Genomic DNA, 25,834 nt, shown 5'->3' on the forward strand with positions numbered 1-25,834 from the left:
TTCATTTTTTTGCTGATATCACGTACGATACGGCACACCCCTAGCTATATTCTTTATTAATAAAGCTTTGTCTGAGTCAAGAGACACCCTGATGACAGCTCACTCCCTATTGGCTAGAACCCCCCCACACACACATGATGCTGTTTCTGCTCATTCTAAATGAAACATATAATATATAAAATATAACTAAATAATACATTTTTTTTTTATCGTCTTATCATTGTTGTTATAAAAGGGGGAAATGGAGACCTAAATTAATATATTTATATAAATATATATGTAAATAAATATATATATTTATATAAATATATATGTAAATAAATATATATATATTTATATAAATATATATGTAAATATATATATTTATATATATATATATATATATATATATATATATATATATATATACACTGCTCAAAAAAATAAAGGGAACACTCAAATAACACAATATAACTCCAAGTAAATCAAACTTCTGTGAAATTAAACTGTCCACTTAGGAAGCAACACTGATTGACAATCAATTTCACCTGCTGTTGTGCAAATAGAATAGACAACAGGTGGAAATTATTGGCAATTAGCAAGACACACTCAATAAAGGTGTGGTTCTGCAGGTGGGGACCACAGACCACTTCTCAGAACCTATGCTGTCTGGCTGATGTTTTGGTCAGTTTTGAATGTTGGTGGTGCTTTCACACTCGTGGTAGCATGAGACGGACTCTACAACCCACACAAGTGGCTCAGGTAGTGCAGCTCATCCAGGATGGCACATCAATGCGAGCTGTGGCAAGAAGGTTTGCTGTGTCTGTCAGCGTAGTGTCCAGAGGCTGGAGGCGCTACCAGGGGACAGGCCAGTACACCAGGAGACGTGGAGGAGGCCGTAGGAGGGCAACAACCCAGCAGCAGGACCGCTACCTCCGCCTTTGTGCAAGAAGGAACAGGAGGAGCACTGCCAGAGCCCTGCAAAATGACCTCCAGCAGGCCACAAATGTGCATGTGTCTGCACAAACGGTTAGAAACCGACTCCATGAGGATGGTATGAGGGCCCGACGTCCACAGATGGGGGTTGTGCTCACAGCCCAACACCGTGCAGGACGCTTGGCATTTGCCAGAGAACACCAGGATTGGCAAATTCGCCACTGGCGCCTTGTGCTCTTCACAGATGAAAGCAGGTTCACACTGAGCACATGACAGACGTGACAGAGTCTGGAGACGCCGTGGAGAGCGGTCTGCTGCCTGCAACATCCTTCAGCATGACCGGTTTGGCAGTGGGTCAGTAATGGTGTGGGGTGGCATTTCTTTGGAGGGCCGCACAGCCCTCCATGTGCTCACCAGAGGTAGCCTGACTGCCATTAGGTACCGAGATGAGATCCTCAGACCCCTTGTGAGACCATATGCTGGTGCGGTTGGCCCTGGGTTCCTCCTAATGCAGGACAATGCTAGACCTCATGTGGCTGGAGTGTGTCAGCAGTTCCTGCAAGATGAAGGCATTGAAGCTATGGACTGGCCCGCCCGTTCCCCAGACCTGAATCCGATTGAGCACATCTGGGACATCATGTCTCGCTCCATCCACCAACGTCACGTTGCACCACAGACTGTCCAGGAGTTGGCGGATGCTTTAGTCCAGGTCTGGGAGGAGATCCCTCAGGAGACCATCCGCCACCTCATCAGGAGCATGCCCAGGCGTTGTAGGGAGGTCATACAGGCACGTGTAGGCCACACACAATACTGAGCCTCATTTTGACTTGTTTTAAGGACATTACATTAAAGTTGGATCAGCCTGTAGTGTGTTTTTTCACTTTAATTTTGTGTGTGGCTCCAAATCCAGGCCTCCATTGGTTAATAAATTTGATTTCCATTGATGATTTTTGTGTGATTTTGTTGTCAGCACATTCAACTTTGTACAGAACAAAGTATTCAATGAGAATATTTCATTCATTCAGATCTAGGATGTTATTTGATTGTTCCCTTTATTTTTTTGAGCAGTGTATATACTACCATTTAAATATTAAGTAGCCCAGGTAGTTTTTTAAAAATAAAAAAAATATATATATTGAATTTTATATAATCTATAATTTCCTCTCCTATAAATAAATACAAAGTACTCAATGCTTATAATTAAGGATGTCTCCTAAGAGTAGCTTAACCGTTATCCACAGCTGTTACTGTAGTTCATATCCATGCAGTTTAATGCTATAATATAATAATATGCAGAGGAATTTCTACTTTTGTTCATTTTATAAGAGCCACACTGTAAGATCTGTTGTAGGGATCACTTTTTGTAGTTCTGTAAGTACAGTCTGTAGTCCTGAATCAGTTTCTCTGTATACTTCACTCCAGTTTAATGATCAGAACCATCCCAGGATAGAAAACCACCACAGAACAGCTCTTATAATATTTGTGTGGTGGATCATTAGTCCTCTGGTGCTTCATCAGTGTTCTTCACAGGATTCATTCATTATAGATTTCTGAACCAGTTTCTGAATATAAAACACAAAACACAATCTGAACAAAATGACGAGAACTGTGTTTTAGCTTAAAATCGTTTTATTGCAGTTTCTCCATTATTATATGATGTATGGATTAATTTTTTTGTATAGTTTTGCACAAAGTCCTGCATTTGTGTTTTTCAGGTGCAGCATTTCATAGGAAAATATGAGACTGCACTTTTAAGACAATTTTAAGATTCTGCATGTCTGGAGTTGTGTCTTAAGCTTTTAGGAAGTCACAAAAACATCCGTAATTGATATTTAACAACAGTCCCCATAGTTTAGACAAGCTATAGCCACAAATTCAAAAGAATATTTACATTCATTCTCTAAAAATGAACATTAAAATAAAAGAAACTAAGATGGCAGTGTCGGACAGCTTCTGCTGAGCTCAGCGATCCAGTTTGGGTTTCTTTGCTTCTGGTCCTGGTTCTGGTAACGCCACACTGACACCAGGGATCTGGAGGAGAAACACACCACAGGGTTAGTTTTGGTTTTACACTGCTGTTTAGTGACTGAGCGCAGTTCCTCTCATTACCTCCTACGAGGGCGTAGTCTAGCTATATTAGCTATAATTTAATATTGAAAAAGGCTGAAAAAAGGAGCACTGGGTGATGTATGGGTTTAGGGGCACGGGCAGGAGGGAGAGCTGATTGGCTGAGCTGCAGCAGCAGCAGTGTTCCTCTGATAGCGTTTTTTTTTTTTCTTGCAGGCCTTTTCACATCTATGTTATCTTACCTGATAAGTCAGAAAGTCTGGATCAGTCACTTAAAATTAGCCTGAAAAACCTCCTTATCTGGACAGTAGGTATTTGTTATTTACCAATAGTTTATTAAAAAAAAAAGTATTGGTTTTACATCACTGTGTTCATTTAAACATCTGCAAATCTCTTTTCAGCATCAACACCTTGTTTGATATGATTCAGATTTTTATTTATTTACTTATTTATTTTGCTGCATTTATGTTTGCTTGCATCTGTTCTAATGGAATCTGGAGTTTTTAGAGTAAAATCTCTCTTATTACTGACAGAAATTACTTATAATAATATACAGGTGCATTTAAAAAAAATACAATATAATTTTTTTTTAAAGTTACTTTATTATAGTAATTTAAGTTTAAAATGTTAAACTTGTATTATATAAATGTATTACACACAGAATAATCTATTTTAAGTTTTTATTTCTTTTATTGTTGATTATTATTATGGCTTACAGAGAATGGAGATGTGGATTTTATTTTCCAGCAGGACTTGGCACACGGCCCACACTGCCAAAAGTACCAATTGGTCTTAATATAATATTCTAATTTTCTAAGATACTGATTTTTTGACTGGAAAAGACAGAGAGAGGAAAAACGTACCACTGGCTCCACCAGGGCCATCCTGATCTTCTGGTGCTGGATATTGGAGGCGTCCAGACTGATGGTCACTTTCACTTTGTCAAATATGTGGAAGGTGTGCTGATCCTCCACGGTCAGTGTTGGTCCCTGGAAAGAATAATGATATAATGATAATGATATAAAATAGGACCAAAACCACCAAAAATGTTTGTGGACACACCCTATCTAATTAATATGCAATCAGCTACTTTAAGCTCCACCCATAGTTGACATAGATGTGCAAATGCACAAAAATATACTACTGGTCTAGCAGAATACCTACATTAATCTATTGGTACCATGCCTAATGCCAGGCATGGGTTATAGAGGAGTATTAAGCCTCCCAGTACTGAGAAAAACTATGAAGCAGTGGAAGAACTGTGTTCTCTGGAATTATGAAGCTCCATCCAATACCACTATAATATAGCTCTGGAAAAAAGAGAGCACTTAAAAATGATGAGTTTCTTTGATTTTACCAAATTAAAAAATCTCTGGAATATAATCAAGAGGAAGATGGATGATCACAAGCCATCAAACCAAACTGAACTGCTTGAATTTTTGCACCAGGAGTAAAGGCATACATTTATCCAAAAGCAGTGTGTAAGACTGGTGGAGGAGAACATTCCAAGATGCATAAAAACTGATTTAAAACAGGGTTATTCCACCAAATATTGATTTCTGAACTCTTAAATCTTTATGAATATGAACTTGTTTTCTTTGCATTATTTGAGGTCTGAAAGCTCTTGTTTGTTATTTCAGCCATTTCTCTCCTGAATGCAATCAAATCCTCACAACAATGCTCACTCCAAAATCTAGTTAAAAATATTTTTTTGGACAGTAGAGACAGTAACTCCAAAAAAAAGCAGAATAAACTCTGTTTAAAACCCTTGATTTCTGATTAAGAAAACATTAAATGAGCAGGTGTCCAATTACTTTTGTCCATTTTTTGCTCATACAACAAATATAAAAATCTGACCAAATATAAAGTCCATATTTTTCTCCAAAGCATGGGATCCTAAACTGACTGACTAAACTGGATTTGTGTCCTCCACAGTTATGCTAACAGGCTAAAATGCTTCAGCAGCTAAATATCATACTATCAAGATCAGAGTAGGTGATTCTGACATCACACCATTACTGCATCCATAATGTTATATTGGATATAAATGACATGTTACAGATTAATGACTAATTAAAGATATTCAGTTTAAAACAATGCCAGGACTGCTGCTCAGTAATAACCTCAGTGTCGAAGTTGAGTCGTGGTCCAGGTTTGTCTTTGTTCTCGAAGAACACCGTTCCCTCCAGGCCAAACTTGGGGATGAGGATGATGATGGCGTTCTTCCTCACGAAGAGAATGAAGCCTTCTTCATTTAGGATTCCTCTGTTCTTGAAGAAAAGCTGAAAGACAACAACATTTAAAGACAAGATAAGGATTAAATGCATCATTTTAGGTGTTAAATGTTAAAACCCTGCATCTCCAAAAACAGCCAACTTTATAGAAGGTGGTTAAAAACATTTCTTAACTTTCATTACTTGGAAATCAACACTTTTGGAGTATTTCTATTGACCAATTCATCATGGAATTTAGACACAGTGTAACAAACAACTGTGGGATTTTTTTTAGGTAAAAAAAAAGTGTTAAAATGCAAATGCAAGGTTTTTGCAGGAAAGTGACCATATGTCGTATTTTTCACACTATATGGCGCATCGGATTATTAGGTGCACTATGCAACTCTAGCAAGGAACAGGGGTATAGTCATATTTTTCTCCTAATTCAGCAGGTCTCACCACGAATAAATGAAGTAAGGCTAAGCTAGGTAAACAAAACTTTAGGTTACTTGCGTAACCCCGGTTCTCTGATAGCATGAGTGAGGTGTCTCACTATGGGATACGCCCCTTCCGCGTATGCCTCAGAAGCTCTATTCCACTACGCCAGCCAATGAGGCTGGCTGACAGCTGTGACGCTCGTGCTCCCACCCCCCGTATATAATACGGTGGCACAGCGTCACCTCCTCATTCAAAAAACAGGCACACCTCTTCCTCGCTTCACGCTGCAAGGAGGGTGGTCTGGTGAGAAACCTCACTCATGCTATCAGAGAACCGGGGTTACGCAAGTAACCTAAAGTTCTCTTTCAAGCATTCGTTTCGGTGTCTCACTATGGGATATCCTAACTCGCGTATTGTCAGACAAGCCTGCCTGAACACACTGTCAACCAGCTAAGCCTCACAGTGGAGACTGAGTGTTCCCCGAGCCGGCGCTCAGCACCGCATGTGCTATAGTAGGTGCTGTTATGTCCAGTTTATAAAATCTGGTGAACGTATGAGGCAAGGACCAGCTCGCCGCTGCACACACCTCCTGAATAGAAAGGCCACTAAAGACCGCCCATGAGGTCGCTATGCCTCTCGTGGAGTGTGCCCGGAAGAGAGAAGAGAGAGTGTGTGTGTGGAGGCTTCTGGAGTGAAGCGAGAAGAAGGTTTTTGAATGAGGAGGTGACGCTGTGCCACCGTATTATATACGGGGGGTGGGAGCACGAGCGTCACAGCTGTCAGCCAGCCTCATTGGCTGGCGTAGTGGAATAGAGCTTCTGAGGCATACGCGGAAGGGGCGTATCCCATAGTGAGACACCGAAACGAATGCTTAAAAGAGAACTGGTCATTTTTAAGTCAAAAGAGCGCTGGATGTTAATCTACACAGATTTCTCTCCTGAAAATTGTTTATTTGGGTGAGTAAAGCGCTTCCATTTATTTACAGTAAGCTTAGATTCCCAAATTTCATCAGCACTAAGGCTGGAGCATTAGCATTAGCGGCTAACCACTAGCAGTTAGCTGCCAATGTCGCCAGTGCGATATTAGCTAGCGGTTCATCCCAAATAGCTTGATTTAACTTGGTAAAAGCGAAGGCTACAGTCCGATATACTTACCTCTGAAAGGTAAAAGAGCTTGTGCTGATAGCGACTAATGCTAATGCTGCTCCAGCAGGGCTAGCCGGTGTTAATACTCACTTCTGAATGGCTAAAACGCATGGTAATGCTAATCCTGCTCCAGTCTTTGTGCTGGAGAACTAAACTGAAACTCCTGTATAAATCTGTACTTCCGGGGAGTGGCTTTACTGCTCCTTAATACCTGACTGGTAAAATTAATATACATAAGACGCACCAGATTATAAGGAGCACTGGTGATTTTTGGGAAAATTAAAAAGGATTTTAGTTGCTTCTTATAGTGCAAAAAACACAGTACTAAAAGGGAGAAAATCCCCATTATAGTGAATAAAAGCTAATTTTTTTGTATTATACTGGGAATTATCTTGCTTTATCAGTCGTGCTGTACCTGTGTGTGGAAGGCCACCGAGGCTCTCTGGGCGTACTGGGCCATCTTGTGTCTGTAGTTGAGGTTGTTGCACAGAGAGGCCTGCTTGTGTTTGTCCATCAGGTCCGGGTAGGTGCTGTCTGCGCTGATGGCCACAGCCAGCAGCCGATGAACAATGATATCAGAGTACCTGAGTAGAAATGAGAAACAAATTAGAGGATAAAAAATAAAAAAATAACTTTAAAAATAAATGGTTGCACAGCTGAAGTGAAAAGAACGAAGCATGATTTAAAAAAAAGAAAAAAATAGAAGAGTGCTGGTCAGTTTAGCTGTGGATTGGAGCTTGGGGACCTGCTCTACTGTACTGAAAGAGGTTTGGTGGCTGTGTGGACGTAGAAATGTAGAAATGGCATTAGATGTGTGAAAATTATTGCCGGAAAATGGAAGTAGGAGTGGGCGATGTGGCCCTAAAATAATATCATGATATTTCATGGTATTTTTGCAATAACGATACTCCTGCCAAGATAATAAAACATAAAAAACACACAAAAAATCAAAAATACAAAACAAACAAAATAAAACAAAATAAACATTTAATTATAAATTAATTACATACAAAATAATATATGGCACACCCCTAAAAAATATATATATTAAAAAAATACAATCATTTTATCAGATTTGTTACAGAAGTCAATGGTCCAGAATGTCATGATAGTAATAATAATGCACTCCTACAAATATCTCCATATATCCAGGATTAAAGTAAAATAAATGATACTGAACAGATATAATCTGTCTTTAGTAGATATATAATAGGAAATGAGAACAGTGTGAATTTTTCTTTTGCTAAAAACAGCAAAAAAAATAAAAAAATAGTGGTACCCTGATGTGAAAATTAGGGATGAGTTATATGGCACCATATCTCAGTGTATAATACAGTACAATCTACTCCAGAGAGTCCTATTCTATTGGCAATATTAGTTTGAACATATACTGAAGTCAAAAACATCATTCTGAGAGCATGTCAGGTCCCGCTCACCTCCTGATGGGCGAGGTGAAGTGTGTGTAGATGGGCGAGGCCAGGCCGTAGTGGTGGAAGTCGCTGTCCATCCCCGAGCAGAAGTAGACGGCCTGCATCATGCAGCGGGTGGCCAGGATGCGCAGCAGCGTGTTGAAGTAAGGAAAGTCCTCCAGAGTGGCTTCATTCAGAGAGTCCGCCAGAGCTTTCGCCGAATCTGTGTGAATATCCAAATCCTGAGGAAGAGAAGAAGAAGAGTAGATGATGTGCATGTGTAAGTTTAAGCTGTGAGGTTTTATCTTGTGAGTGAGGCTAAATCTGGCCATTTATGGGAGGCCTGATAGTGGGTGCAGCATTCGCCTCCACGTTCTTAAGATTTCCAAAGTTATGCAACGAGCATTTTCTCAATCCACAGTGAAATGTGCATCCATAGAGAGCATTACCCAGACCTTGGGCTGGGAGAAACAGTGTGAGAGACAGAGGGAGAGACAACGTGAGAGAGCGAAAGACAGTGCAAGAGAGGAAAAGACAGGATGAGAGAGAGGAAAAGACAGTGCAAGAGAGAGAGAGAGAGACAGCGCGAGTGAGAGAAAGACAGTGCGAGTGAGGAAAAGACAGGGTGAGAGAGAAAGAGACAGGGTAAGGGAGGGAGAGACAGCGTGAGAGAGAGGAAAAGACAGCGCAAAAGAGAGAGAGAGAGAGAGACAGCGCGAGAGAGAGAAAGACAGTGCAAGTGAGGAAAAGACAGGGTGAGAGAGAAAAAGACAGTGCAAGAGAGAGAGAGAGAGACAGCGTGAGAGAGAGGAAAAGACAGCGCAAAAGAGAGAGAGAGACAGCGCAAGAGAGAAAGACAGTGCAAGTGAGGAAAAGACAGGGTGAGAGAGGAAGAGACAGGGTAAGGGAGGGAGAGACAGCGTGAGGGAGAGGGAGAGACAGCACGAGAGAGAGAGACAGCGCGAGTGAGAGAAAGTGAGCAAAGGCATTGTGAGAGAGGGAGAGAAAGAGAGAGAGAAACAGCATGAGAAACAGGGCAAAAAAATTGTGCAAAGTATTGTCCAAGTCCAAGTGAACTGCGGGCCAAGTCGAGTCGAGATTTTCTACCACTTTCCTTGGGCCGCTTCAGTTGGGCTCAAGAAAAATGGTCTGTCATATAGGCGTATGTTTTTTTTTTTTAATGCTATATTTATTTTATATAAAGCTATGATAATCACAATATAGCTAAGTAACAAATCAAACTGTGCTTTAAATAAAAGTTGCACAGGTCAGAATGTTATAATCATTCAGCTCTGGGGCTCACGCACACGTGACCTCCTGCACTTGTCCGCATTTGACTTGCAGCGCTGTGTGCAGCTGTTCCTAATAAACATTTTTCTTAAATAACAGATTTTGCTTATTAAAACAGCCCAAAAAAAAGATTTTAAAAGCTCAGTTTTAACACTATATTCACTAAAAAAAAATGTTGGGTTTAAATCGGGCTTGGGGTCATAAAGACAGTGTATGGGTCGGTTTGTGTTCGGGCTCAAGCAGAATGTGCATGGGCTGGATTTTTTTGGGCTGTCGGTGTCTGGCTAAAACTGTTCATTCAAACTTGGAGGAAATCAATCACATCCACATTTAATGCAGGAGACCCTACACACACTTATAAATCCATGGTAAAAGTGATGGGATCAGATACAGAAGTTAGTCCCATGTTCCATGGATTGCATTAGGCATGTTTTCACAGTAGAATTAATATAAACATCACATGTACCCTGGATTTAGCAGCTTTGATAAGGATATCGTAGTTGGATGGTGGGGGTGAGGGGTGTTTTCTGAGCAGGGCGCATTCAGAGAACTCGTCGTAGATCTTCTGTGCCACTGAGATGTTCGCCAGCAACATGAACTCTTCCACCATTGAGTTCGTTTCTCTGAGAGAACAGAGAAAAAAGAGAATTTACAAAAAATATATCAACTTAAAAACATATCTAATACAGATTAGATAAGACCAGGCCAATAAAGATATCATTAAGAAACAAATACACAAGTATTACAAAAAAAATAATAGCATTTTTTTAGCCAAGTAACAAAATGACATCTTATTCACAACAAAGCTCTAATAAAACTCACTTCAGCTCTTTGGTCTGAAGATCTATGGGGTCGTGAGTCTCGCTGTCCATGTGGAATCGAACCTCCGGAGAGGACAGAGTCAGAGCCCTGAAACAGAAAACAATAAATCATATACAAGCTCTTATTATTATTATTACAAAATAATAAGGAACACATAAATTACATTACAAAACCGTCCTTCATGCAGATTGGAAGCATGTAACCTACCAGATGCTAAACAATAAATAAGAATCAAATAACCCCCACCATTTTTAGGGCACCCTGGTATTTTTTTTTTAAGTATGAAATATAAATCACTGTCTATTAACTTAATTTAAATGATTATTAAAATGGTATATTCAAATGGAATGGGTCTTTTTATATGCTATGTTTTTTAAGTGATTGTTCTTAAAATATATAGAGACAATTTATAAAATACAGAAAATTAATTTCATTAAATGTTTTTTTACTTAAAGAATCAACTAAATTATGTGCTCAATGTTTTGCTTTTTTGGCATTTGCCCAGCATAATATTAAGAGTATAAACACAAGTTTATATTTATTACAGCATTTCATTTGTAATTTAATGAAATCATATGATTAAATCATACTTTCATGGATATTACAAGGAAAAAAAATGCAAGCTCATATTTTAGTAATTCTATATACAGCTCTGAAAAAAATTAAGAGACCAGTTAATTAAGAGATTCAGTTTCTGAATCAGTTTCTCTGATTTCACTATTTATGTTTGAGTGAAATGAACATTGTTGTTTTATTCTATAAACTACAGACAACATTTCTCCCAAATTCCAAATAAAAATATTGTAATTTAGAGCATTTATTTGCAGAAAATGAGAAATGGCTGAAATAACAAAAAAGATGCAGAACTCTCAGACCTCAAATAATGCAAAGAAAACAAATTCATATTCATAAAGATTTAAGAGTTCAGAAATCTATATTTGGTGGAATAACCCTGTTTTTTAATCACAGTTTTCATGCATCTTGGCATCATGTTCTCCTCCACCAGTCTTACACACTGCTTTTGGATAACTTTATGCTACTCACTCCTGGTGCACAAATTCAAGCAGTTCAGTTTGGTTTGATGGCTGCTGATCATCCATCTTCCTCTTGATTATATTCCAGAGGTTTTCAATTTGGTAAAATATCTCTTTTTTTCCAGAGCTGTATATTAACATCCCCCAGATGATCTATTAAAGTGGAAGCTGTTACCCTTTTTCGATTCGCTGTGCCTTTAGGATCTTGGCTAGCTTGTTCAGCCCCCGCAGGCTCGTGGTGATGTCATCGTTCATGCCGGCATCATCGATTCTCATCTGAGCTTCGGCGTACGTCAGAGAAGCCTGAAACAACATCGCTTATGTTAATTTCCCCCAAAATAAATATACTCATCGCTCTAAACACGTGCTTATACATCAACTGTTTATCATTATATTGATGTTGCACTTGTGTAGCAGCTATAATCCAGTTTTACAATGATATCTGTGTTCAGAAAGACAATTCAGGGATTTCTTCTGCAAACAAAGACAATATATGAAACTTTTTTTTAATGGACATTTTAGCAATGCACACAATTGAATTATTATACGTTAGTGCATTTAAAAAATATATATATATTTTAGTAATTCAGTTGAAAATGTGAAACTCATATATTATATAGATGTATTAAACACAAAGTGATCTATTTTAACCGTTTATTCATTTTATTGATGATGATTTTGGCTTACAGCCAATGAAAACCCAAAAATCAGTGTCTCAGAAAATCAAAATATTATATAAAACCAATTGGTACTTTTGGCAGTGTGGCCAGTGTGGGAGTTTTCCCACAAAATCTTACAGCACTTCATGCTTCCCTCTGCTGACAACTTTTATAGAGATGCGGATTTCATTTTCCAGCAGGATTTGGAACACTGCCCACACTACCCACATAATATTCTCATTTTCTGAGACACTGATTTTTGGGGTTTCTTAAAATAGATCACTCTGTGTGTAATCCATCTGTATAATATATGAGTTCCACATTTTGAACTGAATTACTGAAATAAAGTAACTTTTATTGATATGATTTTTTTTTGATGCACTAGTATATTATCATCATTACATTTACACATATAAAGATTTATTTATTTATTTATTTATTATTTAACTTCTTGGTGCATTATTTGTTGTCAATGAGTATAAATTAATAATTGTGTTTATAGAGAATATCTATAAGTATAAGTAATAGACCTTGTAATACAGGTTTATACCTTGGAATTGATGATGCTTTTGCAGAAACGCGTATTGAGGATTTCAGCATTGTGGTTCATCTCCCAGATACAGGAGAACGCCAACCTGTGGAGAGAGAAATGTGCTGTAAGTATCCACCACTGTTCGAGAGTCAACAGAACAATCAATCAATAATGAGTGTTAATAAAAGCTACCTCTCCACATTGGAGCGCAGAGAACACAGATTGGAGCTCAGGAGCTCTGGAACCATGTCAATCCTCTGAGGAGAGAAAAGAAAAAAAATGGGATTCAGAAATAAACAGTAATAAATGTGAGCAAGTGTGTGAAACTGGATACAGGGGTCAATTTTACAAACACTGAAAAGAGTTTTATTTTTTATTTTTTGCCATAGACTCCCCAGCCTGAACTGCTTGAATCTTTGTACCAGGAGTGGCATAAAGTTATCCAAAAGCAGTGTGTAAGACTGGTGGAAGAGAACATGTCAAGATGCATGAAAACTGTGATAAAAAAAAGGGTTATTCCACCAAATATTAATTTCTGAACTCTTAAAACTTTATGAATATGAACTTGTTTTCTTTGCATTATTTGAGGTCTGAATGCTCTACATGTTTTTTGTTATTTCACCCATTTCTCATTTTCTACAAATAAATGCTCTAAATTACCATATTTAATTTGGATTTTGGGAGAAAGGTTTATGTAAAATATGTAATTTATAGATTAAAACAACAATATTCATTTTACTCAAACATATACCTATAAACAGCAACATCAGAGAAACAGATTTAGAAACTGAAGTGCTCTCTTTATTTTTTCTAGAGCTGTACATGTTTCAATGTCCAACATGTTTGTCTCTACTACGCTAGTGGTGGTGTTAATCACATAGCTATGGTTAGTAAACCTAACTGAAGCCCAGTGATTACCTACTCAGCAGAAAAATGTAAAATATATATATATATATATATATATATATATATATATATATATATATATATATATATATTACACCTCGCCTGTTTCCATGGCTGCAGCACACTGTTTTTGTGCTGCTGTCTATACATGGCAACCCTGTGTGTGGAAATGGGACTGGGGGAGTGGTGGTGGGCAAATTCGGAGCCAAGAGCCACAAAGACTGCCGGTAGTACTGCACAGTTCAAGTAAGAAAATACTGGCTGAAGCTTTGCTGATAAGAGCTGCAGTGCTTAAACTCATCCTGTTTTCTTTATATCTGATGCTACACCCTGATCATGTTATCACAGTTACTACAGTTTACAATATAATCCTTAAATATTTATTTTTAATATCAGCAACTGACCCCCCTAATGCTCAAAATGTGTTCCAATATCTAGATTTTCCATTCAACATAATCAAATCCTCTCAATTATCCTAATGGTTCTGCAATCAGGGACTTACCTTTCCACACAGGTAGACTGTGGTGCCTCTGTTGGCCGCCTCCTGGTCCAGCGCGTTTCCTGGACGAATAAAATGGCTGACGTCTGCTATGTGGACACCGACCTGTGGCAGGAGACAGGGAGGACGTGCATGATCGGTAGAAACAATTAAAAACAAGATGTTGGTGCTGGGAAGACAGCAACTGCCTGAGCTGACGAGCATTAAACTGAACTAAATTCATTTATTAAAACCTGGCACCTGCAGATTTTTATTTTGAAGAGCAAATACCCACGAGTCAAAACATTATGACCAGCTGTCTAATATGCTGTTGGTCCTCCACATTCCACCTAAACAGCATATTAATCAACATAATCAATTTAATTAATAGAAATTAGGGCCGTCAACGCTAAAGCATTAACTCTTACGATTCATTTAAAAGCAGTAACATAACATTTATGGCATTACTCACAGAAATAAAATAAAATAAAAGAGAGGAGCTTTAAGAGTCTCTTAAAGGAACAGTATAGACATCACTGAAAACTGGCTTTTACATGTTTCCCCCAGGCCATTTAAATGGTCATCCCCCCCCTATTGTCAGCATGTGTGCAATACTAAACACTTCCTGAAACTTTTATACTCAGCAAATAGTATTTACTAAAAAAAAAAGTAGATACCACTTATATAAATATATATAATTGCATTTTACATTTCTTACTTTCATTTTTTTATTTCCATTTAAATATATACTATAAAAACTTGCGTCTTAAAAAGAACAAGTGAGATTAATCGCAGTTAATCACAAAATATAATTGCAATAAATCAGATTAACTTTTTTTTTTTTTTTATCGATTGTGACACCACTATTAGAAATACAACAATATCAGTAACTCTGAACTTAAATAAGTTCAGAGTCACTTACCTCCAGATTTCCATTCTCCAGGTCACGGCAGTGCAAGGCGTCATCGATATCCGTACAGCCAGGAGGATCCACGCTGCACACGCACAAGTGTCTCAGATCCGTCCTCACCTTCAAATCCTGAGAGGAACAAAATCAGGATCAAACTAAATACTTTTATGCATATTTAATAAATAAATAAACTAGGGCTGCAGCAGCTAATAGATTAAAATCGATTAATAAAATAGTTGGCAACTAATTTAATTACCAATTAGTTGGTATACGTAATTTATACACGCATGTGCAGTTGCCTCCCCATAATGTGGAGCTAAAGCCTGCTAGACTTAAACTAGATCACATTCTTAGTAAATTTATATCTCACTCGCATTTAGTGAACAAGTTTCCCTTAAAATTACCCACAGAGTATTCTATTCCACCTTAAATCTACCTTAAATGAGCAGCCGGAAAGTTTCACGTACTACTTTCTCTCACTCAGTGTTACTTAAGCCTGCTAGACTTAGATAATACTTCTATTGCATTTTAAGTTTTTTGTTTGCACTTTATAAAAGGGAAAAAGTTTTTCTTTTCATTGAAAAGAGGGTGGTGGTTTAAAAAAAAAAAAGACAGATTAATCGATTATCAAAATAATCGTTAGTTGCATCCCTAAAATAAATGAATAACACACATGGTATTTCCTTCATATTACAATTTTTATCGTATTGTATTAAAGTCACATGAATATAAAAACCTGCATTAAAAAATAAAAAAAACTAAAAATGCAATTAAATGCAATTATCTGACATTAGAAGTTGACCTATAACACTATAACAGATTATTAAGTTCCTAATTAATCTCGTTCACAGCCATGTTCTCCAACCACACAGTCAGCGCTTACCTCCTCAGTAATGCCCCAGGGCATTTTGGGTAGGAAGCTGAGCACAGCCTGGGAGAAAGGCTGGTGTGGAACATCATGCTCTAGAAGAAGAACCTCTGTTTCTGTGTCTTTATCTCCAGCTCCACCCAGGTTCCTCACAAAGTGACCCTACAAAAAAAATAAAATAAATGAAATAAAATTAAAATGTTAGAAAACAGTTCAAATTGGGCTTGGTGTGTTTCTACAGTAAAATAGTAAGAGTATATGTAAGAACGCACATAAATATAAACATAAAATAAGCAAATAAATAAAAATAAAATAACAAAAGGACTGGATTGTTAAGGGGTTTAACACACTAGAAGTGTGCTGTATTGTGCACAACAGTACTGCCAAATATTCTGACATAATAAAAAAATATTTTTTAATATTGTAATCCTTTTGAAAAGTCTGTTCTGTATGTATTTTTAATTTTTTTATAGTGCACTAAATATGCTGTACTTTAGTAGATTACTGTCTTTACATTACTTCATTTTTGCTATTTTTTATTTTGTAACACTATTATTTTATACAAAATTAGGTTACTTTTTGTGAATAGATTTTTTTATTTTTTAAAACATATTTTGCATATACACAAAGACGCACCACAACAAAGTAAATAATAAAAAAATATTGACAATAATAACAGTGAATGCATATACAATAAGGTAGATATAGTAAAGTATGTTGGATAGTTAGTATGAAAATTGAACAATGTAGTGAAATATAATTATAGTAATAATAATAATAATAATAATAATAATAATAATAATAACAACAACAGATACAATAAACATACATCTGCACTCCACACAACTACTATGACTGATTAGACAAATCCTTGACAAAACCAATAGACACACCCTGCTTAATTCTGAAGTTTAAAATAGCTTTCTTGGCGGCTGTACTAGCAGCCATTAGCACTTTTTTCTACCGGATATTCAGGATGCAGAATCCTCTCCGAGGAAAAAATAGAGCTGGTGAAAAAAGGAAGGTCCTGGTACAGCAGGAAAGACCACGTGTGTTACTGAAAAAATTGGTTACTTTTTATACAGACATTTATAGTTTTTTTTTTTTTTACCACAGAAAGCATAAAAGTGTTTACAGTAAACTTTTTTTTTCTGAGCTATTTTCTTAAAATTAATTAATTAATTAAAAACACCCTGAAATATTGTAATATTATTTTAAGGGCCATATCACAGACCCCTATAACACATGCTCAACACTAAACACTTTAAACACTAAATCTATACAAATCAAAGGCAATAAAAGATCCCAGTCAATGAGCATTTGTACACCTACATTGGGATATCTGGAATTTCTCGGCCATCCATCGATCGCCACGATGATCCTCTGACCCACCAGCGTGGAGGCCTGTCGAGTCTCGATTCGAATCCGGGGGATGCGTCTGTCTGCTGGAGTGAAGAGGTGCCTGGTGGCCTGGGGGATGAGGATGAAGAACAGTGTTAATAACAATAACAATAATCTAAGTTACTTGATAAAATAAGAGGATAAAATACTCCTAAATAAGCAAATACCAGGAATTATGCGTATATTTCGTATTTATTTAACAAACAAAATTTTTCCATTAATGTCTACCATATTAATTTGATTATAGCACCACCTTGTGGAGTAATGAAGCAGTAAGTTTGACGTTAGTACCGTATTTTCCAGTATTTTGTGCTAGGGTGAGTGCTAGCCGTGGTTAGCAAGCACTTAGCCAGACGCGGTTAGCAGCTTTTAGCGCTAGTAAATGCTGCCCGATAGCGCTAGACTGAGGAACCCTGAGTGTTCCAGTAACAAAGAGCGCTATTAGCTAGCGGTTCGTCCCATAAAGCTTGTTGTAACACAAGGAACATGCAGACTACAGTCCAATATTCTCATCCCTGAACGGTGAAAGAGCTAGAGCTGCTATAAGCGGCTAATGCTAATGCTGCTGCACCCAGCCTTAGTGCTGGAGAAGCTTCACTGAAAACTCCCTTTACTTCAGCTGTACTTGAGCAGAGTGGCTTTACTGCTCCTTAATACCTGACTGGTGTCATTTTTTAGGGAATTTAAGGTTTTTTAAGTGTTAGTTTACAGACTAACAAATACAGTAAGTCAATTTACTAAAGAGGGTGAGTCTTATGGAGTTTTAATAAAAATGTCCATAATTGAAGCCACGTATCATCGATATGATATATCGCAATATAGATATTTTGTCCCACCCCTATTTTATATACACTACATGGACAAAAGTATTGGGACACCTGTTCATTTCAGAGTTTCAATGTTCAAATATGACTATAAGAATCTGACTGCATTTAAATACACCAGTAATAGTAGTGAGGACAGGAAGTGATGTTGGAGGAGTAGATTAGACTTGAAGGTGTAAACTGGTTACCTCTTTGATCTGTGATTGGTTGAGCATCCCGCAGAATGGTCGCCAGTTCCTCTTGATAATCCCCACCACCCTGCCCGTGGGTTTCAGAACACTGGTGTCCGACACTGTGCTCTCCAACTGATCAGAAAACAGCAGAAGGAAAGAAAATGTCAGAATTTTCACAGATTTTCACCACATTTTAGCCTAGCTTTAACAAATATATGAGACTCTGCACTGATCTACAGCCATATCAATAAGTCACCTTCTTCTCGGCATCCTCTTCTTCTGCATCTTCATCATTGGGCCGATCGTCCTGCAGCACCACTGAGGAGGGGGCGACCCAGCGCTCTTTAGGGAAAAGCTCAATGGCGACCAGGTCCTGGTGCACGGCCCGATTCAGGTTCTGGAGCCCCTGCAGTAGAACCTGCAGGCACACGTACAGGCAGAGTGAATATCAGTAATTTCCATGTTTAAACAACATTCAAATATTAAAATGCCATTTAAACCTCATCTCAGCTGTTTCTATCGTTTTTAGAGTTGGCAGAAATAATCGTTGACTAATCGACTAATCGAAAAGAAAATCGTCGGATTTGTCGACTACCAAAATAATCATTAATTGCAGCCATCTTCTTTACAGGGATTGGACAAGCTATACGTGCCTTTGCACATCTGTGTCACCAATGGGTGCGATCAAAAGTAGCTGAATGCTGCATTCATTTAAAGGGGTGTGCACATCCAGCTCTGGAAAAAATTAAGAGACCACTTCAGTTTTTGAATCGTTTTTTCTGATTTTGCTATTTACAGGTTTATTTTTGATTAAAATGAATGTTGCTGTGTTATTCTATAAACTACAAACTATAAAATTCCAAATAAAAATGTTATCATTTAGAGCATTTATTTGCAGAAAATGAGAAATGACTGAGAAACGTTTTAAGAGTTAAGAATTCAATATTTGGTGGAATAACCCTGTTTTTTAATCACAGTTTTCATGCATCTTGGCATCATGTTCTCCTCCACCAGTCTTACACACTGCTTTTGGATAACTTTATGCTACTCACTCCTGGTGCAAAAATCCAAGCAGTTCAGTTTGGTTTGATGGCTTGTGGTCATCCATCTTCCTCTTAATTCTATTCCAGAGGTTTTCTATTTGGTGAAATCAAAGAAACTAAATTTTTTCCAGAGCTGTATATTCAGAGATTTAAATCGTACCTCAGTGCTGTCCTCTCCGTCCCCGTGGATGAAGACCGTGGCCTCCAGGTAGTTGTCTCGGCTGGCGCGGAAGGTGCCCTGCAGGAAGGTGCCGCTCTTAATGCCCGCCTGGATCCTGGACAGTGGCAGGTGTTCCGGGAACAGCAGCTTACTGCCCGTTATATCATTCTGCAGGAAGATCGTTAGGAAAATGAGAGGTTAAACAGGAGGAATCTCACAGGGAGGAAAGGGTTAATCACTGCTGATCTCACCTGATCATCAGACGCCAGCGCCAGCCTGTCCACCAGTTCAGGATTACCAATCAGGCTCTTAATGTACTCCTCACCTGCACACAAACACATCCATAAAACCCTACTCATTTCATTAATTTATCTAATTGAACATCAATTTATTAATCTATTTATCCCTTCCAATTAGAATCCATCCATCTTTCTATCCACCTCAATAGATATCCATACATAGACCATCCATCCCACTACCCAATCACGCATCCATTCAACAATCCTCCCACTCTGAATTCATTCCACCCTCTAATCAGGCATCCATCCATCCATTAATCCCACTAATTATGGAACCATCCATCTATTAAATGACCCCATTAATTATCCATCCAATCAATGCCTCCAATCTTCAATCCACTACCTATTCCAATATTCTTTCATCCATAAACTCGTCCACCCAACTGACAAGCTATCCATCTTTCCCACTATCCATACCTCCATTTTACTACCCAGTCATCCATCCATCCAACTATTCATCCATCCACTCATCCTTCTTTTCTATTAAATGTCCATCCATCCATCCATTTTACTAGCCAGTCATGAATCCATTTCTCCATCTATGCATCCATATCATCCATCCATCCAATTATTTTGTTGTTCTTCCACTGAATCATCCAACTTTTCACCCATCCTTCAATTCAACTCTACATCCATTCCACTATCCATACATCCATTTTACTACCCAGTCATCTATCCATCCACTCATCCTTCTTTTCTATTAAATATTCATCCATCCATCCCACTAGTCAGTCATGAATCCATTTCTGCATCTATCCATCCATATCACCCATCCATTCGCCCATCCAATTATTTCGTTGTTCTTCCACTGATCATCCAACTTTTCACCCATCCTTCTATACATTCATTCCACTATCTATACATCCATTTTACTACCCAGTCATCCATCCATCCACTCATCCATTCTATTAAATATTCATCCATTCCACTTGCCAATCATGAATTAACCTGTCCATCTATTCATCCATCCAACTTTACATCCACATTCAAGTATATACCTCCCAGCCAAGCATCCACCTATCCATTTATTTCACTATTCACCTATCCATCCTTCCATTCATCCACCTAATTATCTCAGTGTCCAACTGAATTATCCAACTGTGCATCCAGCCTTCAATCTAACTATCCATCCATTCCATTAGCCATCTTTCCTACTATCCATACATCCATTCTACTACCCAGTCATCCATCCATCCATCCATCCATCCACCTTCTCGTCCTTATATTCTATTAAACATTCATCCATTCATACAACCCACTTGCCATTCATGAATCCATCTGTCCATCTATCCATCCATTCAACTTTACATCCACAAGTATATACCCCCTAGTCAAGCATCCACCCATCCATATATCTCAGTATTCATTGATCAATCTATTCATCTATCAATCCACATTATCATTTCATTGTTTTACTTAATTGAATTATCCAACTGTACACCCATCCTACAGTTTAACCATCCATCCAACAATCCATCCATCCATCCAATCCACTATAAAGGAATAAAACCCTTGATTTCTAGAGTAAATTCAGATGCATTATACAGTACGTACATCTGTAGGCCAGCAGGCCGCTCTGCTCAGCTTTCTCCTTGTTGGCTCGGTCGTTGGTCAGCAGCACCACCTTCAGCTCTCCTACATTCGGGGCTTTACTCAGGTGATCTGTGTACCATTTAGCCGCCACACGGATGGCCCGATCGTTGCGGTCGTTGGCGCTCTCTCCCTGCTCCCGCTCGATAAACGTCTCTCTGAATTAAACAGACGAAAATGTAGTCAGATCATACTCTACTGTTTACACTTTTTTTTAGGAAACAAGTCATTGGTTAACAACTGTAGCAATGAAGATAAACTGAGCTTTGGAAATGGATGCCAAAAAAGTAGTGCTTGGAACAGATGGTGTTACTGCTGTTACTCTTCTGCAGCAGCATTTACACACTTACACACACACACAGCACATTCACACTTTTATCATCATAATAACTAGAAAAAGACACAGATAAAACACATAGACCTCTGTAACTATTAAAACTAGAAGCCTTTTCTGTAAAGAAATTACAGATGAAGCCAGAGAGCAGTGAGTACTGTGTCCTACAACTTCAAAAAAACTGTTCGAAACTGGAAAAACTGCTCCAGGAAGGGTCACGTCTGGCTGACCCACATGGAAACAGCTTTAGCCTTTAGCTCAGCTTAACATGAATTAACTGATTCTCAGTTTCAGCAGTGAAGAGAAGAAATACGAGGCATCAGATTCTGGAGTAATCTACTCCTGCAGCAACGTTACCTGTGATGTTCGTTGGTGAAGGTGTAGAAATGCTTCTCTTTGTCATGAATGGCATCTTTGATGCGCTTGTACACCGGCGCGCTTCTGTGTCGGACTTCCTGTAGAACCGTCTGAAGGATGATCACGTTCCTGATCAAAGGATCTTCAAGTATATCGATCTGTGAGGACAGAACAGAGCATTGCGATTAAACAGATCTCCCCAAATAAGATCATTCAAACTAATATGTTTTTAATTTCATATGAACAAATGGATTGTCAGCTCAATGCCACACAACATTGTCGGGGAACTCCAGGCCTGGAGGGCTGGATTCCTGCAGAGTTTTGGGATTTTCCAGCTCAGGAACACCTGATTCAGCTCTCTGGTAATTGCTGGGTTTGGTAGGTGTGTCAGAACAGGTAAATCAGAAAACTGCGCTGGACCTGAGCCCTTTTGGAACATCTGTTTTTTAGATTTCTTATAAGAAATACTCAATAAACACTCTTAAGTATTATATTTTTAACAAGATGATTTGTTATACCAGGGATTTTTGAGACAAGGGACACAATGGGTTTTTAATTTCTAAAAATAAAATGTTGATTTTTCCAAAATATATTTATATATTATAGTTGTCCCTGGAAGTTTCCACTAAACAGAAAGTGGTTCTTACAGTGTGATTTAGCCAATAAAATGCCTGTTTTTTTGCATTTTTAGAAAAATCTTATGGTGTTGCCAGAAACTCCGGACACGATTTTAATCATGTAAAAAGTACACTTTTTACATGATTAAATATTTTTTTTTTACACAATATTTTTTCAATTGTAAATTTCTATACAGTTTGAATAATTACCGAAAATATGCGATCACAGTAGCTATTGTGTTTGTTTTACTTTACTTTAAACAATTATTTAAGTATCGTAAAGTCATGAAACTTGCTTTCGGACAAGGGTATTTTTAGGTTCAGGCAGCACACTAGTTGAGGTAAAATAAAATATGTGTGTAAAAAAACATTAATTCACATTTTGTGGTATAAATAAGTTCTTATTTTATTGTTTAATCTAATTATTTGATACACATCAAATAACACATTTTAAGCATTAGAATGAGTTTGATCTCTCGGACATCAGAATCCCTGATACAATAAGTTTGAGTATAAAGAAAAGTTTTATGTTGACTAGACACAGGATTCAAAGACTCTTGGAAGAAGTTGTAAAGTAAAACTGGAGAATTCATATATTATATAAGATTCCTGAAACATCTCTTAAGCTTCTAAAATAGATTAGAGTTTGTTTAACCACATTTTTACAAAGTATTTCCACATTTGTTCCAGTATAGCTTTAATGTCTTAAAGGGGCACTAAATCCTGTAATTTTAGCTGACTTCACCCTCAGCTCAAAACTGAAAAAGGCTAAAAAATGAGAGGCGTAGTTGGAGAGGGGCACTGGGTGATGTATGGGTTTAGGGGTGGGGCAGGGGGGAGAGCTGATAGTTGAGCTGCAGCAGATAGTTGGACATCATCCTTGCCTATAGCAGAGTTGAACCATCACTGGTTGTGGAAACTTCCCACTATGACTACTTAACATTACTTTTACATTAACTGTGTGTAATGTGAACGAATCTGTCCCTGAAACGCCGCCTCACTTGCTGCACATTAATACCTGTATAAACACCTCCTTCTTCACCACCAACAAAACAACTCATATTAGAGAGTCGAGAGACTCGTAGCTTTATAAAGGGTTATAAATGGATGAGTTAGCAGCTCATATGTGGAGCATCTTTTGCTGGAGTTGAGAAACAGGAAACAGCTGCTCTGAAGTTCATGCTCAGGTCGAGGAGGTGAAAAAAGGCCAGGCAGTTTGCTTTTGCTGTTTTTTTTTTTTGCAGCTATAGCTGCACAGCTGCACCCAGAGATGTGTTTGTGGGTATTAGAGGGAAGCACGTAGCGCTAATGCTAATGCTAATGAGTAAAAGCAAAAAAGACACATGAATTCCAATTTGATCGTTTACATTCATATAAAATCTCCGTGGATCGGATACGTATCCTATTTAGGACCACATATAAAAGTGACTTAAATCTGATAAAAAAAAATGGATTTAGCACGTTCACACAGACATGAAGAAATCATATCTGAGCCACTTTGAGCAAAAAATCAGATTTAATGTAAACGTAGCCTAGACCTCAAGCAGTTTGGATGGGTGTCTCTCAACTCTTCCTCCAGACTCTGATCCCTTGATTTCCTTTAAATGAAATATAAAATTTACTGATGATCAGTGATGGTTTGGAGAGACATGCCATCTGCTGGTGTTGATCCACTGTGTTTTATTATCAAGTCTAAAGTCAGTGCAGTTTTGTTTTCCCACAAAATCCTACAGCACTTCATGCTTTCCTCTGCTTACTTTTATACTAACTTTTATGGAGATGAGGATTTCATTTTCCAGCAAGACTTGGCACACTGCCCACACTGATACCAAAAGTACCAATTGGCCATATATATATTATTCTAATTTTCTGACACGCTGATTTTTGGGTTTTGGGACTACATTAGTGACGTTGTGTGTGGTATAGAGGGTGGTTTACCTGGTGCAGTACTACATTAGTATCTGGGAGGAGGTAGTGTGGGTAAGTACACAGGTCGCTCTCTATCCGGGGGTCCCGCAGCAGCACAGGAGCTCCGTCCCCGCACTCCACGCACACCTCACTCCCGCACCAGATATCATCCCGCAGATAATGCTCGCGCACGATCTTCAGCACCCCGCCCGAGCGCGTCTTCTTCACAAACGTCTTAGACTTCAGCATGATGGTTTAACCCCGCAAATACAGATAAACACGCACCGATACACACAAACACACTCCTATACACACGTGTATCCGGCCGGAGCAACCACAAAACACGTCCGGGTTGCTACAACACCCCGCAGCCGGCAGCCGGAACCTAAATCTGCAGGCTTAACTTACTTTAAGAAATCTGTAAAAACAGCTCTGTAAAAAAAAAAAAAAAAAACAATAAAAACACTTAAAAATTATGTTTTTTTTAACCAAATTAAAAATATACAATATAATATAATCAAGAACTGCTTGAATTTTTGCACCAGGAGTGAGTAGCATAAAGTTATCCAAAAGCAGTGTGTAAGACTGGTGGAGGAGAACATGATGCCAAGATGCATGAAAACTGTGAATAAAAAACAGGGTTTATTCCACCAAATATTGGTTTCTGAACTCTTAAAACTTTATGAATATGAATTTGTTTTCTTTGCATTATTATTTGAGGTCTGGAAGCTCTGTATCTTTTTTATTATTTCAGCCATTTCTCATTTTCTGCAAAAACATGCTAAAAATGGCAATATTTTTATTTAGAATTTTGGAGAAATGTTGTCTGTAGTTTATAGAATAAAACAACAATGTTAATTTTATTCAAACATAAACCTATAAATAGCAAAATCAGATAAACTGATTCAGAAACTGAAGTGCTCTCTTAATTTTTTTTCAGAGCTTTAAATATACAAAAAATGTTTATGATGTATATAAAAAAATATTTTAACTGAATTATTCTTTAACATCGCAAAGACCGTCATATATGATTGGTTGATGCGCTTTAGAGGTTTGGCCGGTAGAGGCAGACACTGCAGCAGATTTCTCAGTATTAAAGCGTTTTCAGGCCACAGAGCTTCTAATAGAGAGAACACCCACTTCAGTATCGTTTCCGAGTTTATTTGACCGCCAGGAGGCGCTCCCGAGTGAGACCAAAATTGAATGGGCTACTATGGAGCAATTGAGCAAAATCAGAATTTCTATATGTTTATTAATTTTTATACTGGAAATAAATTTTTAAGCTTTTAAACCTCAGTCATAAGACTTTTATGTCTTTAGCATCAGTCAAAAAAAAAATCAATGTCTTTGAAAATTAGAATATTATACTGTATAAAAGACCAATTGGTACTTTTGGAAGTGTGGGCAGTGTGCCAAGTCCTGCTGGAAAATGAGCAGTGCTA

At 37.9% G+C, this 25,834-nt stretch overlaps 2 protein-coding genes across 2 annotated transcripts in view; one reads left to right on the forward strand and one right to left on the reverse strand.

Annotated features, from left to right (window-relative positions):
* Positions 1 to 25,834, forward strand: part of tmem41ab (transmembrane protein 41ab) — a 519,270-nt gene that overhangs the window by 361,754 nt on the left and 131,682 nt on the right. The gene's annotated exons all lie outside the window — the stretch shown is intronic.
* Positions 2,527 to 24,753, reverse strand: dis3 (DIS3 exosome endoribonuclease and 3'-5' exoribonuclease). Its single transcript, XM_022674609.2, has 21 exons — positions 24,423 to 24,753; positions 21,868 to 22,025; positions 21,141 to 21,334; positions 19,539 to 19,612; positions 19,288 to 19,455; positions 18,341 to 18,502; positions 18,100 to 18,216; positions 17,019 to 17,156; positions 15,702 to 15,848; positions 14,831 to 14,947; positions 13,933 to 14,034; positions 12,717 to 12,781; positions 12,543 to 12,627; positions 11,509 to 11,636; positions 10,300 to 10,386; positions 9,944 to 10,100; positions 8,215 to 8,429; positions 7,194 to 7,362; positions 5,106 to 5,264; positions 3,846 to 3,971; positions 2,527 to 2,946 (listed from the first exon to the last, which is right to left on the reverse strand). The coding sequence occupies exons 1-21, from the start codon at positions 24,639 to 24,641 to the stop codon at positions 2,878 to 2,880; spliced, it is 2,856 nt and encodes a 951-aa protein (XP_022530330.2). The 5' UTR covers positions 24,642 to 24,753; the 3' UTR covers positions 2,527 to 2,877.

Source organism: Astyanax mexicanus, chromosome 21 (genome assembly GCF_023375975.1).
Source record: "Astyanax mexicanus isolate ESR-SI-001 chromosome 21, AstMex3_surface, whole genome shotgun sequence".
Taxonomy (NCBI): Eukaryota; Metazoa; Chordata; class Actinopteri; order Characiformes; family Acestrorhamphidae; genus Astyanax; species Astyanax mexicanus.